Here is a 21,526-nt window from a genome sequence, read left to right as displayed (position 1 = left end):
ATGTAGCCACATGAGCCTTGTGCTTATTCTTTGATTGACCATTTCTCTTCAATTGTGGGCAATCATATTTGACATGCCCCGACTTTTTGCATTCATAGCAAATGATTGAGTCATTCTCTTTTAGTTCATTTTTGAGGCCTTTATTTCGTTTGAATTTTCTTCCTCGGTAAGGTCTCATCATTTTTCTGAACCGTTTGGCAAACAATGCCATTTCCTCGTCATCGTCATCTTCATCCGAATCACTCTCATTTTTTGTGGATTTGAGAGCAACTCCAATGTTTTTCTTCTCATTCTCCTTTGGTGTCTCTTCAATCTTATCAAGGTCCACCTCATCTTCAAGCATCATTTCATGAGTGAGGAGTGAACCGATTAACTCTTCAAGAGTTAAGGACGTTAGATCCTTAGACTCGATGATTGTCGTCTTCTTTGATTGCCACGAGTTTGGGAGGGAGTAGACTAACTTCCTCACAAGCTTTTCATTTGAAATGATCTCTCCATATGATTTGAGACCATTGACAATCGTTGAGAATCTATCTGTCATAGCTTTGATATCTTCATTTGGTTTCACCTAAAATTTTCATAGTTATGCGTTAGAATACTAATTTTAGATTTCTTTGCCTCATCGGTACCTTCATGAGTGACTTGAAGTTTGCACCATATTTCTTTGGCGGTTGTACAAGATGAAACTCTTCCGTATTCATCTGGTCTAAGAGCACAAAATATGTTATGGATGACTTTGGAGTTGAGCTGGAACATTTTTGTCTCTCATTCACTCCATAATCTTGGATGAGTGAGAGGCTTGAAGTATCCTTCTTCTACGACATTCCATGCTCCCATGTCACTTGCTTGAATGAAGTACATCATCCTATTTTTCCAATAGGCATAATTTGCCCCATTGAAGAAAGGAGGCTTGTTGACGGGCATCGAATCGAGACCGGAGTCAAAGTTTGAAGTAGAGGCCATTGATGACTTTGATTATCGATGTAACTCTTCCCGAATCGACTCAAGAGGCGATTAAACCTTCAAATGAGTTAGGCTCTGATACCAATTGTTGAGTTAATCGATTGACGAATATGACCAAGAGGGGGTGAATTGGTAATTAAAATTTTGGTGGAAGCTTTTGTAGAAAATTGAAAGAAATTTGCACAGCGATTTAGAGTGGTTCGACTTTCTCAACCAAAGTCTACGTCCACTACGTTAGCTATCCACACTAAGAATTTTCCACAAATTAACTAATTTGTCTTTCTTTAGAGGACAAAGAGTAACCTTACAAACCCTCAAGAATTATACCCCAAATTCTTGAGAACACTCTCTCCCAAAGAGAACAATACAAATTTGCAAACTTACAAGGAAATTCTCACAAGGTAGATTGTTTGCACAATTCTAGAGCAAAGTAAAGAACACTCAAGAATGAATACAATTGAGCACAATAAGTGTTCTTGAAAGCAAAATGAATATTGAATGAAAAATAGGCTTGAAATGCTCAAACTTGAGGTTTGATGTTTTCTCTTTGATTCTCTCTTGATTCTAGTTGCTTGATGTTTCTTGTTATTGATCAATGGCTTCTAAGCTTGCTTAAATACACCTTGGATCACTTATGAACGTTGGGGATGATTAGTGGAGTCAATAGAGCCGTTTAAGTGTGAAAACAATTAATAAAATCAGTTAGGAGCGTCTCATGCATCGATGTATACCCTGTATCAGTGCATTAAGTGTAAAATTCAAATATTTTGACCGTTGGACTCTTAGTGCACCGGTGCACTAAGAGTGCATCGATACATAAAATGCATTCGATGTTTTGAAAAAGCCTGAGTGCATCGATGCATGGTATGTGCGTCGATGCATCAAATGCATTCGATGTTTTTATAAAACCCTGAGTGCATCGATGCATGGTATGTACATCGATGCATAAAATGCATTCGATGTTCAATTAAATCATCGTTGCATCGATGCATAGTTTGATGCATCGGTGCATGCCTTTGAATAATTGAATTTAAGGTTTGATTTTGGTTTAAAATCTTTGTGAAAGTTGTTTCAAAGATATATTAAGTATAAAACACAATTTTACACATTTAGTAAGGTTTAAATTGATCTTGAAAGATTTGGAGTAATAATTTGATATTCGATTAATTGAATTGAATATATTTAGAAAATCATTTGTAAAATCTTAAAATTCATTTAAACTTAATTTGTTATATCGAAACATCAAAATGTTTTCAACACAATAGCTTACGGGGTTGGCAAATCTGAAACCTCTGATTCATGGACATGGTTTATGGGGCATCTTAGGGATTTCATAGGTCCTATTAGTTATCTGACAATCATATCTGATAGGGCAAACTCAATTGAAAACACTGTTAGAAGGTGTTTCCATATGCTTTTCATGGACTTTGTGGTGTTTATTTGTACAGAAATCTAAAATAAAGGTCTGCTGGTATAAAAAATCACAAATGGACATACTGAAAGGCTGTAAAAGCTTATCGGGAAATGGATTTTAATAAGCATATAAATTGTTTAAGACGTGTTTTTCCTCAATGTGCTCAAACACTAGAAGATGTCGGGTTTGAAAGATGGTCAAGAGTACATCAACTTGGAGCAAGATATGGTTTCATGACGTCTAATAGTGCAGAATCAATCAACGCTCTAAGTCGTCATTCCCGAAAATTACCCATTACTATGTTAATGGAGTTTTTTTGAGCCTATATTCAACAGTGGTACTACAAGAAAAGAAACTATTCATGTATTATTTCTTTAAATTCGCAACTTATCATATTTATATATTTCACTAAGTATTATTTATTTAAATTTACAGGAACATTGGAACGTCGTGTTACACCATGGACTGAAAAAAGATAACGAAACGTGTTGTGAAGTTAACGTCATGGAGAGTTGAACCATGTTCAAACACTTTGTTTGAAGTATTGGATAATAACTTAAATGGGCTTGTCGATCTAAATATAAAGACGTATAGTTGTAAGAAATGGCAAACATCTGGTTATCCGTGTGGCCATGTTATAAAAGTTGCTCTTCATCTAAACCAAGATGATTCAAGCGCATACGCTATGGATTGCTACACTACAGAAGTATATCAACAAACTTATGTCGTGATTGTCTACCCATGTCCACATCCTTCTAAGTGGGACATACCAGATGACTTACAAACATTTTTGCCACCAGTCATGGACAGTAGGCTACCTGGCCGACCAAAAAATCACGATCGTATACGTCTAAGGGTGAAGAGAAGAGGATATCGACATGTAGTCGGTGCAAGGAAAGTGGTCATACAAGGTTGACCTGTGGATCACCAGTGCCATCACAATCATCTTTTCCTCTACCAAAAAATGGATCCTCATCAAAATCCAAAGCTCATATGGTGTCAAGCAAAAGAAAATCAAAATCGCAATCAAAATCAAAATCTTAATCACAACCGGCTTCACCTTTTGGGACTTATTAACTTAGGTGATTTTTAAATGCAAATGTTGTATTATGTGTATTTTATGTGTGAATGCATATATTTTCAGTTAAATATTCATTAGTAACTTGAGTTTGAACATTGTTATGATCTGTTCTGTTGCTATCATGTTGGGATTTTCTCTTGTGTTTGATTGCTTGGATAGTTGTTCTCTTGCTTCTTCAAGTGACCTTAGCTTGTATTTATAGCTTGGAATGTGTTTGATGTTGTATATAACTTGATGTTGTGATCAACGCGAAAGTCAAATTCGCAATGCAAAATCGCAAACTGAAAATCGCAACGCGAATTTGATATTCGCGTTGCAAATTTGACTTTCGCGTTGCGAATTTGACTTTCGCGTTGCGAATTTGACTTTTGCATTTCGAATTTGACAAAATTACAACGCAAATTTTACTTTCACATTGCGAATTTGTACCTTCAACAGGTCTTTTCTGCCTTCAACATAATGCAAATTGAATTTAAAACAACAAATCAACTTTTACAAATCAATTAAACAAGCAAAAAAATAATTCTTATTTACACATCAAATTAAACAAATCAACTTTTACAAATCAATTAAACAAGCAAAAAATAATTCTTATTTCCTCATCAGTTAAACAAATCAATTTTCAATGTAAAATTCAATTAAACAAGCAAAAAAAGTGTACCCCAGACTGTTGTTTATGCACAAATACATCAATTTCACGCAGCTCACGTCAGGAATAACCTGTAGAAACCAAACATTTTCTCAAACAACACTTTCTACACATCTAAAACCAACAAACAACAAATTATTGAATTCTAAGTACTTAACCAAACATTTTCAAACCAACAAAGAGTATATATGTTAACAACACTTGCTCAAACTTACCAATTGTTTATGCAAACTTTCAACACGCGGATGCAGGTAGGCAATGTCTCGCATATATCACTCGAGCCATAAAATGCTGAAACCATAAGCGTACTGTACCTCTATCTCTATCTGTGGGAGGTAGAAGGTGTTTACTTCATGTCGTCAAACGCTCCAAGCACATGCATACAAGAGGACCAAAATCCCCTCTGGCTCCCTCCGTTTGTTATGGCACGATATCGTCTCTGATCATTGTAACTTTGAACTTTTTTGGCTTCTTGTTTCCAGAATTAGTCCAATAATCAATCGCGTCCAAGTATTTCACCAAATGAGCGCTCCATCCCTTACAAATAATATCTCTCAAATCAGACAATTGTATGTAATTCAACATGATGTCATATACCATTATCTTCAGGAATGGGAGTTGAAGCTCGACGAGAAGCCAATGACGACGTTCTAAAACAGGGATAAACACCTGCAATCATAAATAATTGCGCACATCAAATAAAATTTATGAAAACCTTTAAAATATTCCAAAAATAAATACTAACCTTATCGACCTCCCACCACGCAGGATAAAGTTTAGCTTTTCCATTACCCAACGTATATGAAGCATCTATCGGATCCTTCAAGTGAGCTACGTGAAAAAGCCGTCCGCATAATAGTCCATCGAGTATTTCTTATTTTCCTCAATTTCCTTATTATTAGAAGACGTGACATGACACCCATGCATCAATATGTCGTTTTATAAAAAAATACATATATTAGTGAATTTATTAATAATTTTTAAAAAAATTAATCAAAATGCAATATAAGAAGAATATAAGACTTACCATCGCTTCAAGATAGCCATTATCTTCAACCCCTAATAAAATACCCCACCAAGACCGATCAAGAAACAAATGCATAACATCGTCGAGTTTGCATAGGTCAGAATAACACCCCCTTGTTCCACTCATATAGATAAAAATCAACTGCGGTCTTAGCCCAAAGGGTATTATTCGTAATTGTGTCCGATAGTGTTTCCCTCCCCTGCTGAGGAATGGTACTGGCCGGTAACACATACGAAAGCCAACTCGCATCCATCATATCGGGCACGGGAAGGGGTTTATCAATATGTCGACATATGACGCCATGTGCATCAGGCTCGGACCTCTTGAACAATGACAGGGGCCTCTTGAACGGTGGGAGGGGCCTCTTCGATGATGATAGAGGCCTCTTGAAAGATAGAAGGCGCCTCTTGAACGATAATAGGTGCATCGGACTTCTTCTTACGGAGTCTTGGCACTAGTGGGGTGAATGGAGACGTAATGGCACGTGTACGACGTCTGATGCGTGAACCCCGTCGTGCAAGAAAAACCCGACGTAAAGCATCTACCTTATCGGGCCGCTAAAAATAAATTAATACATAAATCAGTAAATAAATAAATAAATAAATAATGCCGAAAAAAGGTTATTTGCATTTTTAGTATAGTATTAAACAAATTTACCTCATTGCGTAGAGTATGACTCATTTTACAACGATAAAACAATCTCACGTAGAGCGGCAACCTCATCACGTAAAGTAGATACCTCACCACGTAGCGTACCATTGTCATCGCGTAAAAAATCTACCTCACCACGTAAAGACCGAACCTCATCGCGCCATGCACCATTATCTTCACGTAAAGTACCGACCTCATGACACAAAGCACCGACCTCATCACGTAACTCCCCTAACTCATCCCGTGGAGGTGGAGAACATGGAGATAAATGTCCTGGCCTCTTTTTTCGGTCGCCTATCATGAGGTGATGGTGGAGAAGAGGCTCGATGATGTGATGGAATATGTGATGGTGGAGGTGGAGAAGAGGCTCGATCAGGTGATGGCTCCGGGTGTCGAGCTGTAGAATCAACCCGATCAGGTGATGACTCTCGAAGTGGGGGGTGCTCATCATCCGTCCCATCAAAAAACCGCTTACTAGCTTGCCACCAATCAGTGGCAACCTCAGCCTCTGTGGGTGTCAGCCTCTGTAATGGATAGTTGGCCTCCTAACAATATAAAAGCTCAAACAAAGTTAAACTTGTTCTAGTAATAACTTGTTTATATATGGTATTATTTGTGTGTTAACTTGCATCATTCATCGACGTATATGGGAGTAACTCTTCCCAATCCAACACGCGGATCCTCTTCCAGGTAATAGCCCTAGGAATATCATTTGATATTTTTATCGCATATGTCCGCATACTGGGGAAAACCTCAAATATCCAAATCTACAAACAATATAATACATAAACATTAGTAATTGTTAAATAATTAATTATAATTTTGGAAACATTATATAGAAATTCTTACCTTAAAGGCCCAAGTAAAGCATGTCAAAGTGTATTTAGAACCATCGCCCCGCAAACTTTTTTGGTCCTCAAAGGCAGACGACAACTTCTTCCAGGTAGCTTTCCATAGATATGAACCCCACAGAAATAGGTTCCATGCATTTAGGTCCTCTACCAATAATATTAGGTCCTCAGAGATAGGTTGTATGCCCTCTTTGCCTAAAAAGTCGGCATGCAAAAGTAATAAATGTCATACTCGGACAACATCAAGGTCATCCATCCGAGTAAAACCATCTTTAACAAATAATCTCTTCAAGTCGTCGACGTGTAAACTCGGCTTCGACTTTTCCAGCTCAGGAAAAACCCGAGATAACCATGATGGGCGGGAGATATGACAAGTGTACCGGGTTACTTCATCATGTCCGAAGCGTAGACCAATGATTAAGCAAAACTCCTCCCGCCCAAAACAAGTATACGTCGGTGCCGGAGGAAAATGAAACCATATCTTTTCATCACCATGTTATATCCTCTCGGGTAGATCGTTAGTCATGGTCTGAAGAAACAAATGTGTCAACATAGCATCTCCACCCGTATGTTGTACTTTCAGCTATGGCCCGAAGCAAGTATCCTCAAACAATTTTCTTTGTAGAGGTGTAAGCGTCGACGCAATTTTAGTGGCTATGCTTAATTTATTCCTTAAGGTCAATGCAGCCGAAAAAAATTTCTACAAAAACAATAAACATAACAAGTTAGATATACCAAAAACTATAAATTATACACTATAAACAAACATGATATTAAACAGTGAAAACAAAGCCAAATATGTTTCAAACTAGAACGGTATTCACCCAAATCATTATTCCATCATAGTTCACAAAATGCATCAAATAACATTCCAGAAGTAAGCACTTATATAAACATTTAAAAGGACAACATATAGGTTTAGTGCAGGTTCAAGTACAACATAAAAAGTAGTAGTTTATTCTTGAAACTTAAATTAGCAACACTGTGAAGTTAGTATTTGTCTTTGTTTTGAAGAAATACAATTCATTCAAGTTTCGATTTGCAGAAGAATAGTTTTTGAAACTTAAATTCGCAACACGAAAATGAAAATCGCAACGCGAAAATGAAAATCATGTGATTTTCATTTTCGCGTTGCAAATTTAAGTTTCAAAAACTATTCTTCTGCAAATTGAAACTTGAATGAATTGCATTTCTTCAACAAAAAGACAAAACAAAGACAAATACTAACTTCACAGGGTTAAAGACTAAACATTTTAGCAGTATTGGCAGCAACCGAATGAATTTACTAAGAAATCTCAGTGAAATGATTAATCTTTATATATATTGAAATTACCAGTAAATTTATCATCAATATAAGAAAAATCTAATAATAATACAAAAATTTCAAAATAAAAATAAGAGATTAAAAAACTAACCCTCGGTGGTTGATTTTTCATTTCTGATCGTGAATGGTTGTGAGGGTTGCTCTGAGAGATGGAGATAGATGGGTTTCGCCGGAGATGGGGATGAATTTCGTAGGAGATGGGGACAGATGTCGCCGTAGAGAGTGAGAGATGGAGATGTGTATGAGTTGTGATTTAGGGTTTTAGGTTATGATTTGTGATAATACTGTTTACATTTGTGTTGCGAAATTGATATTGTGTTTCGCGTTGCGAATTTGACTTCTGTGTTGCGCATTTGGGAAATCGCAATGCGATTTACATATTCGCGTTGCGAAATTGGAAACTGGGTTGCGAAATTGGAGTTTGCGTTGCGAAATTGGAGTTTGCGTTGCGAATTTGTTGGTCATTTTGGCAAATCCAAAAAAAGTTGGTTAAAATCGTATATTATAAGGCATTTTCGATCACTGAGATTATTTTTCTCTTTCTCTAAATGCATAAGGGAAATGAAAATCAAGTTGCTCATCCGCTTGTCAAAATTAACGGATTCGATATTGATATGATTAAAAAATTCATCGATTTGATATTGGCATGAATAAAAAATCACCGAATCAATATTAACTGACTAAAAATCAAATGATCAAATATTAATCCGATCTGATACTTGAATTGATCCGATTTATCTGAATCAAATCTAAACTAAATATAGTTCAAACTGAAAATAACCCGATTACTTGCTCTAGTCACAAGTGATCATTTTATGATTAACAAAGAATATCATTGATTTAAATATCATTGATTTAAATGTAACTTTCAAAAGTTGAATAATCAACATAAAAAAATGAAGCAAAATGGACCACCAGTACAATATATCCAATAAATAAACCCTCCAATTTGACCGGCTTGACCAAAAACTAAGCTCAATTTTGAAGCTTTGTTAATTCGTTGAGTCCTCCTCTATCTTCCGTCAAACCCTCTTTACTCTTTAGTTTAGTATTTATGTTATTTTCACTGTTTTACACTCTTCCTTGAAGCACCCTCAAACATGAGGTTCTTTAATTTTTCCCTCTTCTTTCCTGATTCTTATAAATTTCCATCTTTCCTTGTACTGTTTCATCTTGCTTGATTCCTCTGATGTCAAAGAAAGAGGGAAAAGATGTTATACTAAATTTGTTTTGATTTTTAAGAACAAGCCAGTGTTTGGTTCTCAATGTACCAAATATTTTTGGTAAAAAAGTTGTAGATTTTGCAACCATTTTATGTTTTTATCTCTAGTTCTTGCTGTATAATACTGTAAAAAACTAATAAATAAGCGGGTTAATTGTATTTGGTTTTGCTTCAGTTTGCTTCATTTTGATGTTGATTATTTATGATTTTTATTGTATTTTCCTGGGTATTTCTCAAATATATTTGTTCTCTCTGGTTTTCTGATTTATGGGTTTACATTATTTTGTTGCTTTGGGTTTTACTTAGAAATTGATTAATATATATATATATATATATATATCGGTTTCCATGATCTTAAAACTGTTTGTTTTTCTCTGTTTCACAGTCGTCAACCGGAGGCTCTTTGGGCTCAGCGTTCTGATAAGGTATATCTTACGATTTCTTTGCCTGATGCGAAAGACATTTCTGTTAAATGTGAACCCCAGGGGTTGTTTAGCTTCTCTGCCATGGGAGTGCAAGGAGAATCTTTCGATTTCAGTTTGGAGCTTTTTGGGAAAATAGTTCCCGAGGTGAGTTTTTGTATCCTAGTTGCTCATTTTCGTTCTTCTTTAGTATTTTAGTACCATAAAGTTATAATGCATTTCATAATTTTTGTTTCCACTCAATTACTTGACTTGTGTGAGTGGGGGATATGGAAACATGTCTGACCCAGGTATGTTCAATTTCTTTCAAGTTTTTCATGTATTTGGAGAGTTCTTGGAGGGTCATATTGTCGTATTCATGTCTAGATACGTATCAGATTAGCATTAGATAAGAATACTTCAAGCAAAATTTATAGGTTGAGCAACATAGTTTCTTCATGCCTGTCTGTCACTCTGTCTGTCTGCATGACTATTGTTCCAGAAGAGTGGAACTTGTGAAATGGTCAATGTTATCTGCATAAGATAAAGCCATTAAGAATGCTTGCATCTTGTATTTTTATAATGAGTTTAATCTTCTAAGAGTCTAAAGCTGATTGAAAGGAAAATCAAGAAAATGAGCCTAATTTTTTTTATTGATAATTGGCCTTGCCTGTTTCTTATTCGAAGTGACATACAAGCATTTCAAATCAGGATCATAAACAAATTCCTTTAAGAAAGTTGGGATCTTGCATCTTCTCGAAGTCAAAAAGCTGAACGTTGAAAGAAGGAAATCATGAAATCAAGCCTTGTTTGTGGCTTTGATCTTTGGGCCTTTTCTCATTTGAAGTGAAATACAAGCATTTCAAATTGGGACTTCTTAGCTTTTGTTTAAGATGGCCAGAGTTGAATGGCATTGGTGAAAATTTAAATGATAGAAAACCCAGCAAACTTGTTACATACGAGGGTGCAAGGCAGTTTTGAAAATTTCCCTGAAAGTATAACATGGAAGGAAGTTTTCTTTATTCCTTTGCAGTAACTATTATTGTTATTTTCATTTCTTTCCTTCTATTAACATTTTTGTTTTAAGGAAATCCTTCAAACTTTCATTCAAAAAATTATTCTGCTTATTTTGCAGGGTTGCAAAACTAATGTTGGGTTAAGGAATATAATATGCTCGATCATGAAAGAAGAAAAAGGGTGGTGGAAAAGATTGTTGAAGTCAGAAGAGAAACCTGCACCTTACATCAAGGTTGATTGGAACAAATGGTGTGATGAAGATGATGAAGATCCAAATTGTAAGTTATGTAATCATTTATTTCAGTTTCTAATATATTAACTTCCATTTGCATGATGTGCGTTGCAAACTTTGCACTCTTGCTGATTCCTAGGAACCTAGACTATTTGTAGATTATATATTTGCTTTTGTTTTGCCTTTTCATTTCAACATCGATGAAGCATTTACCTTTGTACAATTATGTTCATTCTATTTCATCCATGCCTTTCCATCCCTATGCTTTTGGGAAACGGTGCTAGTACATTTATATCTTAATATGATATTTTATAATTTTGGAAACCCATGAATAATCTTATTTTCTGATATGCATGAAAATCCCCCTGTTCTGCCCTCCGACTTAAATTATTTTGAGTTTTATCTAATGTTTCTCCAACTCTTCATTTTTTTGGAGTACCCATGTCCGAAATATATTTGGATATGGATGCAGGGAGTATGACTGTCCAAGGGTTCTCCAAAGACATGGAAAAACTTCGAAAAAACAAAAATACCCATACCGGATGCATACTTTATATTCAACACTCACCCCTACTCCGAGTAACATAGTTTTTTCATATGGTCTTAATGCTGGAGTATTACTTGTCTATTCATAACTTTCTTTTCTGTATCTAATGGACTATTCTATTTCTGATGTATAGCGTTCATATTTAAGTTATGATTATATTGGATCTAACTAGAGCTTTTTGGTCATTGGCAGCTGATTTGGCCTCTGATGATGATGATGACCAGGTAATTGGTTTTTTGTTTCACTTATGGATGCATAATGCAGTTGATGTGGGATAAAATTGCGGATTTAAGTTAGCCATTGAGTCTGAAGTTTCACGCCCAGAAAGAAAGAGAAAATCTCTTCTTGGCCGTTGGGCAAATTATAAAGTTCCTAGAACTTAAAAGTTCAATGCTAGTAACATTTTAAGTCGAGAAGCAAGCATGACTTAAAAGTTTTTTTGTATCCTTTAGTTATAATATAGAAGACAACCTTAGATCCTAAGAACATCTATTAATTGTCTCTGTCATCGTTCTTTGCTATGGTATTGCATGCTATCTTTACTGCCGTATTTAAAAAAAAGGGTCAAAAATCCTAACTTGTGTCTACATCTAAACTGGTAGAAGCATTTGAAATGCTTTATAATTATTGATTAACCATTTGATGTGAATTTGTTTCTTTTTGCAGTATGTTTCTCGAGAAGAAGAAAGTAGCGATGATGAAGGAATGCTGTGTGAGTTAAACAACTTGATTGCTTCCTGAAACTATTAAATTGGATTGCATTCTTAAGACATGTATTCTTCATAGAGTACAATTTAAGGTTCCAACTTTTTTCTCTTATGTCGTACAATGAAAAAAAGTTGCTTTAAGATTCATTACTAGGCCTAAAAATTTGAACGCATTCATTGGGGACCTGGGGAAATGGATTAAGGAATTTTACTTAGTTTAGTTCATATTAATATATATTATGGTTGCATGTCTACTATGATCTTTGCAAAAATTGTGAATGATATGATTTCTGTTCCTCTTGAATTACATTTCAAAATATATGCAGAAGTTACAACTTCATAAGTTTAACTCGGTTTTAAGATATACTAGACTATATATATCTACTTGATAAACCTTATAACTTTTGTGATGAGTTTTCTGCTGCATGTTGCAACCTCAATATGTATTGACCTTCCCTGTATTAATGAGGGAATCTATTTGATTAAAAGGGTCAAGGCTAGAATGACTTGCAACTGGTTTAGCACTTACATAGTTACATATTTACGTGGTCTTGTTCTATGTTACTCTTAAAACTTTGATTTTCTTGGAGTATTCATGTTTGATGCATATCGGGATATGGTATTAGGTTGTAACCTAGCAAGGACCCCCAATATACATAGAAGAACTTTATATAAAAAAATGAATGTACCCATCTTGGACATGTACTCGTATTTGACGATCACACTGGAGTTCAAATAAAATAGGTCCAGTTTAATTGTTTTCATCTCTGCTAAGGCAACACTAATAAATCCTGGGTGCGTTTATTCTGCATTTAAGTCAAGGAACAAGGGAGTCTAAGCGCTTAAAACCAGTTGAAGATACATGAATAAGAGAAAACCTCTTATTTATGGTTATTTTTTTAGGTTTCACATTTCTCGTTTCCATTCTTACTAATTTTCTTATATGCACTGCAGATCTTCCTGATTTGGAAAAAGCAAGAGGAAACTAAGAAATGAAACCCGATTTACCATTGACAAGTTGAAGATGGAGGTACTAAGCTTTTCTTGAAGAGCTACTCAATTTTATGTAGTGGAATTATAACCTTGTGCTTAAAAAGCAGGGTTAGTTGCAAATTTAGAGCCGATAAATAATTGTGACCGTCTTGAAAATCTGAATTCAGTTGAATATATTGTTGCATGAGTAACAAATTGAGTGCTTTCATGGAACAAATGACTACAATGCATTGAGCATCAATGGAGAGGAGTCGATGGTTGCGTTATCTCATTCGATCTAAAAGACGACGAAAGGGTATTTAGACATAAAAACTCAAGGACGAGACATCAGCAGAGGCAACCAGGTGGGTCTATGATGCCACGACACTCTAGATGGAATTTCCCACCTATAATGGTATTGGGGATCCTTTAGGGTAGCTGAAACGGTGTGAGAAATTCTTTGGTAATCAACGAACTAATGAAGATGACAAAGTAGGTTCAGCCACATTTCATCTCTCAGGAGAGGTGTAACCATGGTTTGATCAAATGGAAGAGGAGGCATGCCTTGATTGGGGGCATTTCAAGGAGTGTTGTCATGTGAGGTTTGAGCCACCTATGAGTAATAACCCCTTGGGGGGAATGTGCCAACCTGAAACAGATCAGGGCTGTAGAAGAATATCAAAGTCAATTTCAATCGCTATTGGTTAGCACTTTTGATCTCAAGCCGCGATAAGTAAAGCTCTTTGCTATTGGTTTGGTAGAGGAACATAGAATCGATATTAAGATGCAATAAACGGGAAAATTTAGAGTTGCAATGAACATGGCTCGAGCATTGGAACGTAATCAAAGACCTTAAAAAATATTATCTCGAACTAACCTGAATTAGCCAACTTCCCAAAACATTGACAGTAATCCGATCATTTCAACCACATGACCCTAAACTTGCGGCCAACAAATGTTCTCTAAATTTTTTTTACAGCAATGATCATAGTTTAAAAAATATTAAATAAACATGCAAGAATTGATAACGTAAATATTCACAAAAACAACATTTTTTTTAATTGTAAATGAGGAATCAGATTACATACAAAAAACAACATTTTAACTTTTGGTTATGTTATATAAATCTCTTATAATAAAATAATTATATAAACTGCGAGCTTTTTATGATGGGCATTTGAATTGTATAATTATTATATTTATTAACAATTGCAGTGTGTAAAGAATGATAAGACACCATACATTCTTTATAAAAAAAATCAAGTTTAAAATTTAAAATTACATTGTTGAGAATAATAACTCGAAGGCAAACATAGAGGATAAAAGAATAAATTACAAATTATAGAAGCTCAAAATTATGTGATGTGGAAGTTTGTAAAACTTGAAAATTATCTGGTCTGGAAGTTGAGTCTTTTTATGCAGTAGGCAAACATGAAGGCAAAAAAGGCTGCAAAACCGATCAAAGCACCGGCAATCGGCCCCATGAAGTTTGACTCGTAGCCGTACTGATCTTTAATATACGATTTAACAGAGGGATCGGTCACGATACCAGGTGCTTTGATGGTGTCTTCAATATCTCCGTATTGGGACAGAATGAGTCCGTAAACTGTCCATGCCACGGGACAAATCCAGTAATACCAGATCCACCACTTGGGAATTCTCTGAAGGTAATGAATTTGTATCAGTTTTTATGATCATTGTTAAAACTCAATGATTGCTTATGAAACAAGTAAACTTACCGGTCTTGGAATGAAGAAGCCAGAGAAAAGATTAAAGAGAGAATAGAAGGCGGCAGCGAATACAGCTGCTATTTGATGGTTGGGTGTGATGGAAACTGTCATCATTCCATAGTAAGTGAAGTAAAGGAAGGAGAAGAAGTTGACAAAGAAGAACCAGAAGAACTTTGCTGCAGTCCATTCAAATCCAACCATAGCATACACTATAAGTGTATAATATGATGTTTGGAATAATATGTATGGCACTTCACATGAAACCTGCAATTAAGAAGCAGTTAATTTCGAGATTAAAGAATTCGAGTGTAATGAATGAGTGCAGTAAACCTGTTTTCACGCACCTGCGCCAGGGCATATGGTAATGCAGAATACATCCCAGCTGCTCGTTCGCGATAAAACACTGTTCTTTCGATGGCTACAATCGGCTGCACTGTTGAGCTGTTAGCAATTCCAACGAACATGACTGCAGCATACATTGCCCCAATTATCATCATAAGATCGGTTGTGGTATCCCTGAACCATGGAACAAAGAGAAAGAAAAATGTAAGCTTATTGTCAAACATTGGATAATGTTGCAGGCATGAAAAATAATGCTTTGTAAGTTGAAAATCAGTAACCTTTTAGTGCCGACCTGCAAAAATACAGTTCCGACCATGAGGGCCGAAACTAAAGTGAAGAAGTATCTAACAAGGTTATAGTCTGGACTTCTCCAATAAGTCCACCATTGTTTCCAAAGGCATGACTTGAATTGACCCCATGAGGATTGTGAGTACTGAGAGGCAAAATAAAGGTCTTTAGCTCCTGCAGGCGGTGAGCTTAACTCCATTACTAAGGCCTTGTTTCTCCTGTTTACATACATTTATATATATTAGCTCAAGGCAACAAAAGTAAGTGAATGGTAGACAATTGAAATTCCTTATGTCTGGACATACTCGTATAAGGATGAAGATTTATAGTGTTCAGCAAAGTCAATTCCAAGAAAGCTTCAGCTGCTATAGAGCTCACTTCTAGCATCCATGTAGCTGGATTATACTTATCTTTAATTTTGGGAACTCCAGGGATTGCCTGCAATGGTGAGCAAGAAGGGAATGAAATGATGATGATTTATTTTTTGCCTCTTCGAATTAGTGAAATAGATACGAGATGTTATAGTTACATACCTCGAAATATTTGATGATATTATGAGAATTTCGTCCCAACAGTCCAGAGTAAATCACCTGACCTCCTCTTTTCATCAGTAGTAACTCATCAAAGGCTTCGAAGATATCGATACTGTTAGGAAACTGGTTAAGCATGATATTCAAGAAACATTGAATACTTCTCATTCATTCCAGTAAACGGATTACATTGCTTTATAGCAGCTAACATAAGCTTAGTTCTAGTCTAGAAGCTTTGTAACTACCTTAACTGACTACTAACAGCTCTAACAACTCTTAACTGACCTTAGCTACTTAGCTCTAATATTCCCTTTACTTTCTCCTCCTCCTTCAACAAAGTAACACGCACATCTTAGCCCTGAACAATTGAAAAGATGAACAATTGAATCGAAAGTGCGGATGCTTCCTTCCGTTCACTTGAATCGAAAGTGCCGATGCTTCCTTTCGTTCTTCTTGAATCGAAAGTGTCGATGCTTCCTTCCGTTTATTTTGAACCGAAAGTGCTGATGCTTCCTTTCGTTCTTCTTATTCACCTTCATTTCTTTCTTCTTCACCCTCTTTTACAAGGTTCTTTGACATATTTTTTTATGGACTCTTGGCTGTGAAGTCCCATGACACTTTGAGATAAAAGCAACAAAATGAATACAAAATTAAACTTCTGTTTACACACACAAAAGAATTATACTACTATGCTACTTCAGTGGCCATCTCCTCATTTGCTTTTCGTAAGTGCCGAAGAATTGCATCAGTACTCCATCAACTTTGATAAGCTCTGTTGCAGCTTTAGGATCAGGTCCCTTGATAAGGTTTGACAATGCCCAAGCTGTTGTTCTCACAGTTGAACCCTTGTTTGGCAACATCATGCTTGCAAGAGGTGGCAAAGCACCTTGAGATAGCAGAACATTTCGCAACTCCTCCCCTTCACCAGCAACATTGCCTAATGCCCAGGCACACTGCTTGGCAACAGGCAAGTAACTCTTTTCTCCAAGGTGTGCAATGTGGAATGGTAATGCAGGCATCAAAGCTTTTGTTTCTTCCGGTTTTCCTGTTGCAAAATTTGTAAGACACCAAGCTGCCTCGAGCAATTGTTCATCCGGAGATCCAAACGAAAGGCATTGCACAAGCAGGGGAATAGCTCCAGCTTTAAGAGCAGCTTCAACCGGAGAGAACTCAGATTTTGACAATAATCGCCTTAACTCACGTAGTGAATTTACCCTCTTCTGCATTGCACCTTTCCCTTGGTAAGCAGCAGCGGATTTTAACTCCTTCACAGCTGTAGAAGTTTGGGCATCTAAAAGAAACCCTGTTTTATCAGTTATCATATCATTTCCCTCGACGGGAACATTGTCGTCACCAGTGGCTCCCACTCTACACAACCGTTTCGCTCGGACCAACGATTCTCTCCTCTCTTTCCCCACCGTCACCGCCTTTTCCCGCCGTCTTTGAGCCGCTACGTTCCCAACTGATGATTTAATGGGATCTCTTCGATGGGAAGTGGAGGAATCATCGGCCATTCAGAACTACTGAACAACCACCTTCTACGCCAACAAGCACGATGAACTAACAAAATTATGAAGAACTAGAGAGACAGAAAGTTTAGAAGCGTGAAAGCAAAATTCCCAGGACTTTGGCGAAAGATACCATGTTAGGAAACTGGTTAAGCATGATATTCAAGAAACATTGAATACTTCTCATTCATTCCAGTAAACGGATTACATTGCTTTATAGCAGCTAATAGAAGCTTAGTTCTAGTCTAGAAGCTTTGTAACTACCTTAACTGACTACTAACAGCTCTAACAACTCTTAACTGACCTTAGCTACTTAGCTCTAATATTCCCTCTACTTTCTCCTTCTCCTTCAACAAATCTCCACATAATCGTAACCCCCACTACGAAACTTTTACCGATATATTTATGAGTCATAACTAACAAATCTCCACTTTGACGAATATCCTGCCCCTTAGGAAACATTCAATGTGGGTTGGGTTACCTTACTTCTTTAACAACTCGAAACATTCAACAAGTCCAAGCAATGCATGAACTTGTCTGTCGTAACTGGCTTGGTGAACATATCAGTAGCATTCTCATCAGTATGTACCTTCTGAAACAAGATCTCTCCAGATGCAACCAAATCTCTAATCTTGTGAAACCTTACATCAATATGCTTAGTTCTAGCAGGATATACCTAATTCTTAGCCAAGTGAATAGTACTTTGATTGTCACAAAGCAACTGAACTCCACCTTGCTGAACAGTCAACTCCTTCACTAAACCAGTAAACCATAAAGCTTATTTTGCAGCTTCAGTCGCTACCATGTATTCATCTTCAATTGTAGAAAGTGCCACAACAGATTGAACAGTAGACTTCCAACAAATAGGCCCTCCACCAAGAGTAAAGACATATCATGTCGTAGATCATCTATTATCCAAGCCACCTACATAGTCTGAATCCACATATCCTACAACCAAAGGATTATCCCGCTGACTACCAAAAACAATTCCATGTCCCACAGTACCCTTTAAGTACCGAAAATCCACTTGACTGTTTCCCAATGTTGCTTACTAGGTTTAGACATGTACTTACAAACTTGACTAACAACATGAGCTAAATCAGGACGAGTACATACCATTGCATACATCAAGCAACCAACAACATTAGAATACGGAACCTCTGCCATATCTTCAACTTCTTTATCTGTCTTAGGGAACTGTTCTGATGAGAGCTTAAAGTGATTCGCCAATGTAGTGCTAACTGGTTTTGCACTGCTCATTGCAAACCTTTCTAGCATTTTCTCAAGATAACCCCGTTGAGATAACCACAGTTTTCTTAAGTCTATATCCCTGCAAATTTCCATTCCAAGAATTTTCTTTGCAGCACCTAAATCTTTCATATCAAATTCCAGACTCAATAAAGTTTTCAAACCAATAACATCATCCATGTTCTTCGCAGCAATTAACATATCATCAACATACAGTAACAAAAAAATAAAAGAATCATCCTCAAGGCTCTTAACATAGACACAACAATCATACTCACATCGTTTGTAGCCAATCTTGATCATATAAGAGTCAAATCGTTTGTACCATTGTCTCGGAGACTGCTTCAACCTGTACAAAGATTTCTTCAATCTGCAAACTAAATGCTCGTTTCCAGGTTGAGTGAAACCTTCAGGCTGTCGCATGTAGATCTGCTCCTCTAAATCATCATGCAAAAAAGCAGTTTTTATATACATCTGCTCTAAATGCAAATCCCAACTAGCCACCAATGCAAGTACTACTCGGATTGAAGTGTGCCTGACCACAGGAGAAAAAATTTCATCATAATCAACTACTTTCTGCTGTGAAAAACCCTTTGCTACCAAACGAGCCTTGAACTTCTCCCCCTCTTTTTCTGTCACTACTGGTTTCTTCTTATACACCCATTTGCAACCAATCGGCTTCTTACTCTCAGGAAGGCGAACTAACTCCCATGTACGATTGTGATTCAAAGACTTAATCTCCTCAATCATGGCAGCCATCCACTTGTCGTTTTCCTGACTAGTAACTGCATCATGAAAAGTAACCAGATCATCACTACTAACAGTAAGTGCAAAAGTGACCAAGTCTTCAAAACCCAATCTGTTCGGAGGCTTTATATTTGTCCGTCTCACCCTTTCTCTCGCGAGACTATAATTCTGCAAATCATCCGTAGCGGAACCACTAGAAGTTGGTTGAGAAGTTTCTGTTTTCTCAACTGGAAACTGATCGAAATCCACCACTGTCGTGTCTTTCTTCTGCTGCAACATGGGTTGTTCACAAAAACAACATCTCTACTGATCACAATTTTCTTCGCAACTGGATCCCAGAACTTGAATCCTTTGACACCTTTCTTGTAACCCAGAAAAATGCACTCCTTCGATTTTGCATCAAGTTTGGATCTCTCATCAGCAGGTACATGCACATAAGCAGGACAACAAAAAATCCGTAAGTGATCAAAAATAAAATAATGACCAGTCCATACCTCTTCTGCAACTTTCCCAGCCAATGATGCCCTTGGCGATCATTGATAAGATAACACGCCATGTTAACAGCCTCAACCCAGAAGTGTTTGGGAAGCCCCACATTCAACCGCAAACATCTGGCTCTTTCATTTAACGACTTGTTTATCCGTTCCGCAACACCATTCTGTTGTGGTGTCTTGTGCACTGTAAAACGCCTCTTAATCCCATGCTCCTTACAGAAATGTAGAAACAGTATGCATCTCCTTTCTTCCACACACTCTCTCTCTTGTGAGGTGTAATATATAATAAAAATATCTAGGGGTAATGATGATGTTGTTGGGATATTGTTGGGTGCAAAATACCCCTCATACCCCTAGAATCACATGTTGTGCATAAACCTTATCCTCCAGGTGTCAGTGGTCCCCTAGCAGGTTGTTACAACCATCATTTCACGTGCAGAGCCAGCTGTCACGTACAACTGTATATTTTTGTCATTTTTTGCGCCAGAAATACCGAGGCATTTCAATCTGCTTCAGCGTGTGATGCTGCGGCATTACTTCCCAGCTCGCCTATTTTGCTTGTTATTTCCTGCACATACTAAAAACCACACCTTCCTCTTCATATAGCACCTTAATAAAATAAAATAACATAACCACCAAAAATGCAATTATATACAGCTACATACATCTAAAATGACCTATATGTACCCTTAAACAAACAATAACTTAAGTTCAAAAAGGCCTTAAAAATAGTCTTTTTACGGAGTTATCACACCCCCAAACTTAAACTATTGCTTGTCCTCAAGCAATGGATAACAATTAACACAATCAAAATGTCATGGCAATTTCAACAGTAGGACAACAAGACAAAATTTGAATTTCAACCCTCAGAAAAATTGGCTTCAACATGCTAGACATATCAAGAATTCAAGTACTTTTCCCTAGGTCAAGATCCTTTATGGTGTTGTTTGTGATTGATTGTATCTAATCTATACTTAACGAATTTAGGCAATTTCTAATTGAGTTCCCTAGTTTCGCCAAGACATTTACTCATTCATTAAGCACATTTATACTCCCTTTTCATTTAGTACACATTTTTTTCTTATTTTTTTCACTTTTTTTTTACTTTTTCATTTTTTTACGCTGCTACGAAGGGAGTCAGCTCATCACACCTACCATCCCACACTCTAGGTGAAAGAGAGCATACCTTCCACCCCCAAGCTAGTCAGACAGAGTCATCCCGTGACTACTTTCATTCACTCATATGCGCGTGGCTGCCATTTATTAAAGAGAGTTCTAGGCAATGCCACGACAAAGAGGAGTGTCCCTCTACAGCTATGCCGAAGAATTTATTCACGATTAAACAAAATTCAGAGATAAGGGAGTTTTTTTTAATTGATTTATCATTTAAGCATAATACCATATTTTAATGCCAAGGCTAACCAGAGTTCTTTCATAAAAACTTCCTAAGTTCTTTAAGTATGGAAAACATACAAATCGTGTAAGACTAATTCACAAAGCATCAAGCCCTAGAGTTAGTTCTATCATTCTCAACAGTCATTTACATTCAATTTCTAGCCTAAAAAGTTCATCATCATCAGG

At 36.6% G+C, this 21,526-nt stretch overlaps 1 protein-coding gene and 2 pseudogenes across 2 annotated transcripts; 1 reads left to right on the top strand and 2 right to left on the bottom strand.

Moving 5' to 3' along the window:
* Positions 1 to 8,245: 8,245 nt before the first annotated feature.
* LOC120162633 (co-chaperone protein p23-2-like) lies at positions 8,246 to 13,262 on the top strand. Of its 2 annotated transcripts, XM_039172745.1 has the most exons (7): positions 8,246 to 8,258; positions 9,005 to 9,065; positions 9,568 to 9,751; positions 10,719 to 10,878; positions 11,572 to 11,603; positions 12,046 to 12,091; positions 13,041 to 13,262. In XM_039172745.1, the coding sequence occupies exons 2-7, from the start codon at positions 9,061 to 9,063 to the stop codon at positions 13,073 to 13,075; spliced, it is 462 nt and encodes a 153-aa protein (XP_039028676.1). In that variant the 5' UTR covers positions 8,246 to 8,258; positions 9,005 to 9,060; the 3' UTR covers positions 13,076 to 13,262. The 2 variants fall into 2 exon arrangements, with proteins under 2 accessions (XP_039028676.1, XP_039028675.1); XM_039172744.1 differs by lacking the exon at positions 8,246 to 8,258 and having other exon boundaries at positions 8,897 to 9,065.
* A 1,184-nt stretch (positions 13,263 to 14,446) lies between these two features.
* Positions 14,447 to 16,086, bottom strand: LOC120162721 (annotated as a pseudogene).
* A 549-nt stretch (positions 16,087 to 16,635) lies between these two features.
* LOC120162606 lies at positions 16,636 to 17,462 on the bottom strand (annotated as a pseudogene).
* Positions 17,463 to 21,526: the final 4,064 nt, after the last annotated feature.

The sequence above is a fragment of the Hibiscus syriacus genome, unplaced genomic scaffold, assembly GCF_006381635.1.
Source record: "Hibiscus syriacus cultivar Baekdansim isolate YM2019G1 unplaced genomic scaffold, ASM638163v2 tig00111403_pilon, whole genome shotgun sequence".
Classification (NCBI taxonomy): Eukaryota; Viridiplantae; Streptophyta; class Magnoliopsida; order Malvales; family Malvaceae; genus Hibiscus; species Hibiscus syriacus.
The sequence above is the reverse complement of the archived record's forward strand: the minus strand, read 5'-3'. Positions and strand labels throughout refer to the sequence as shown.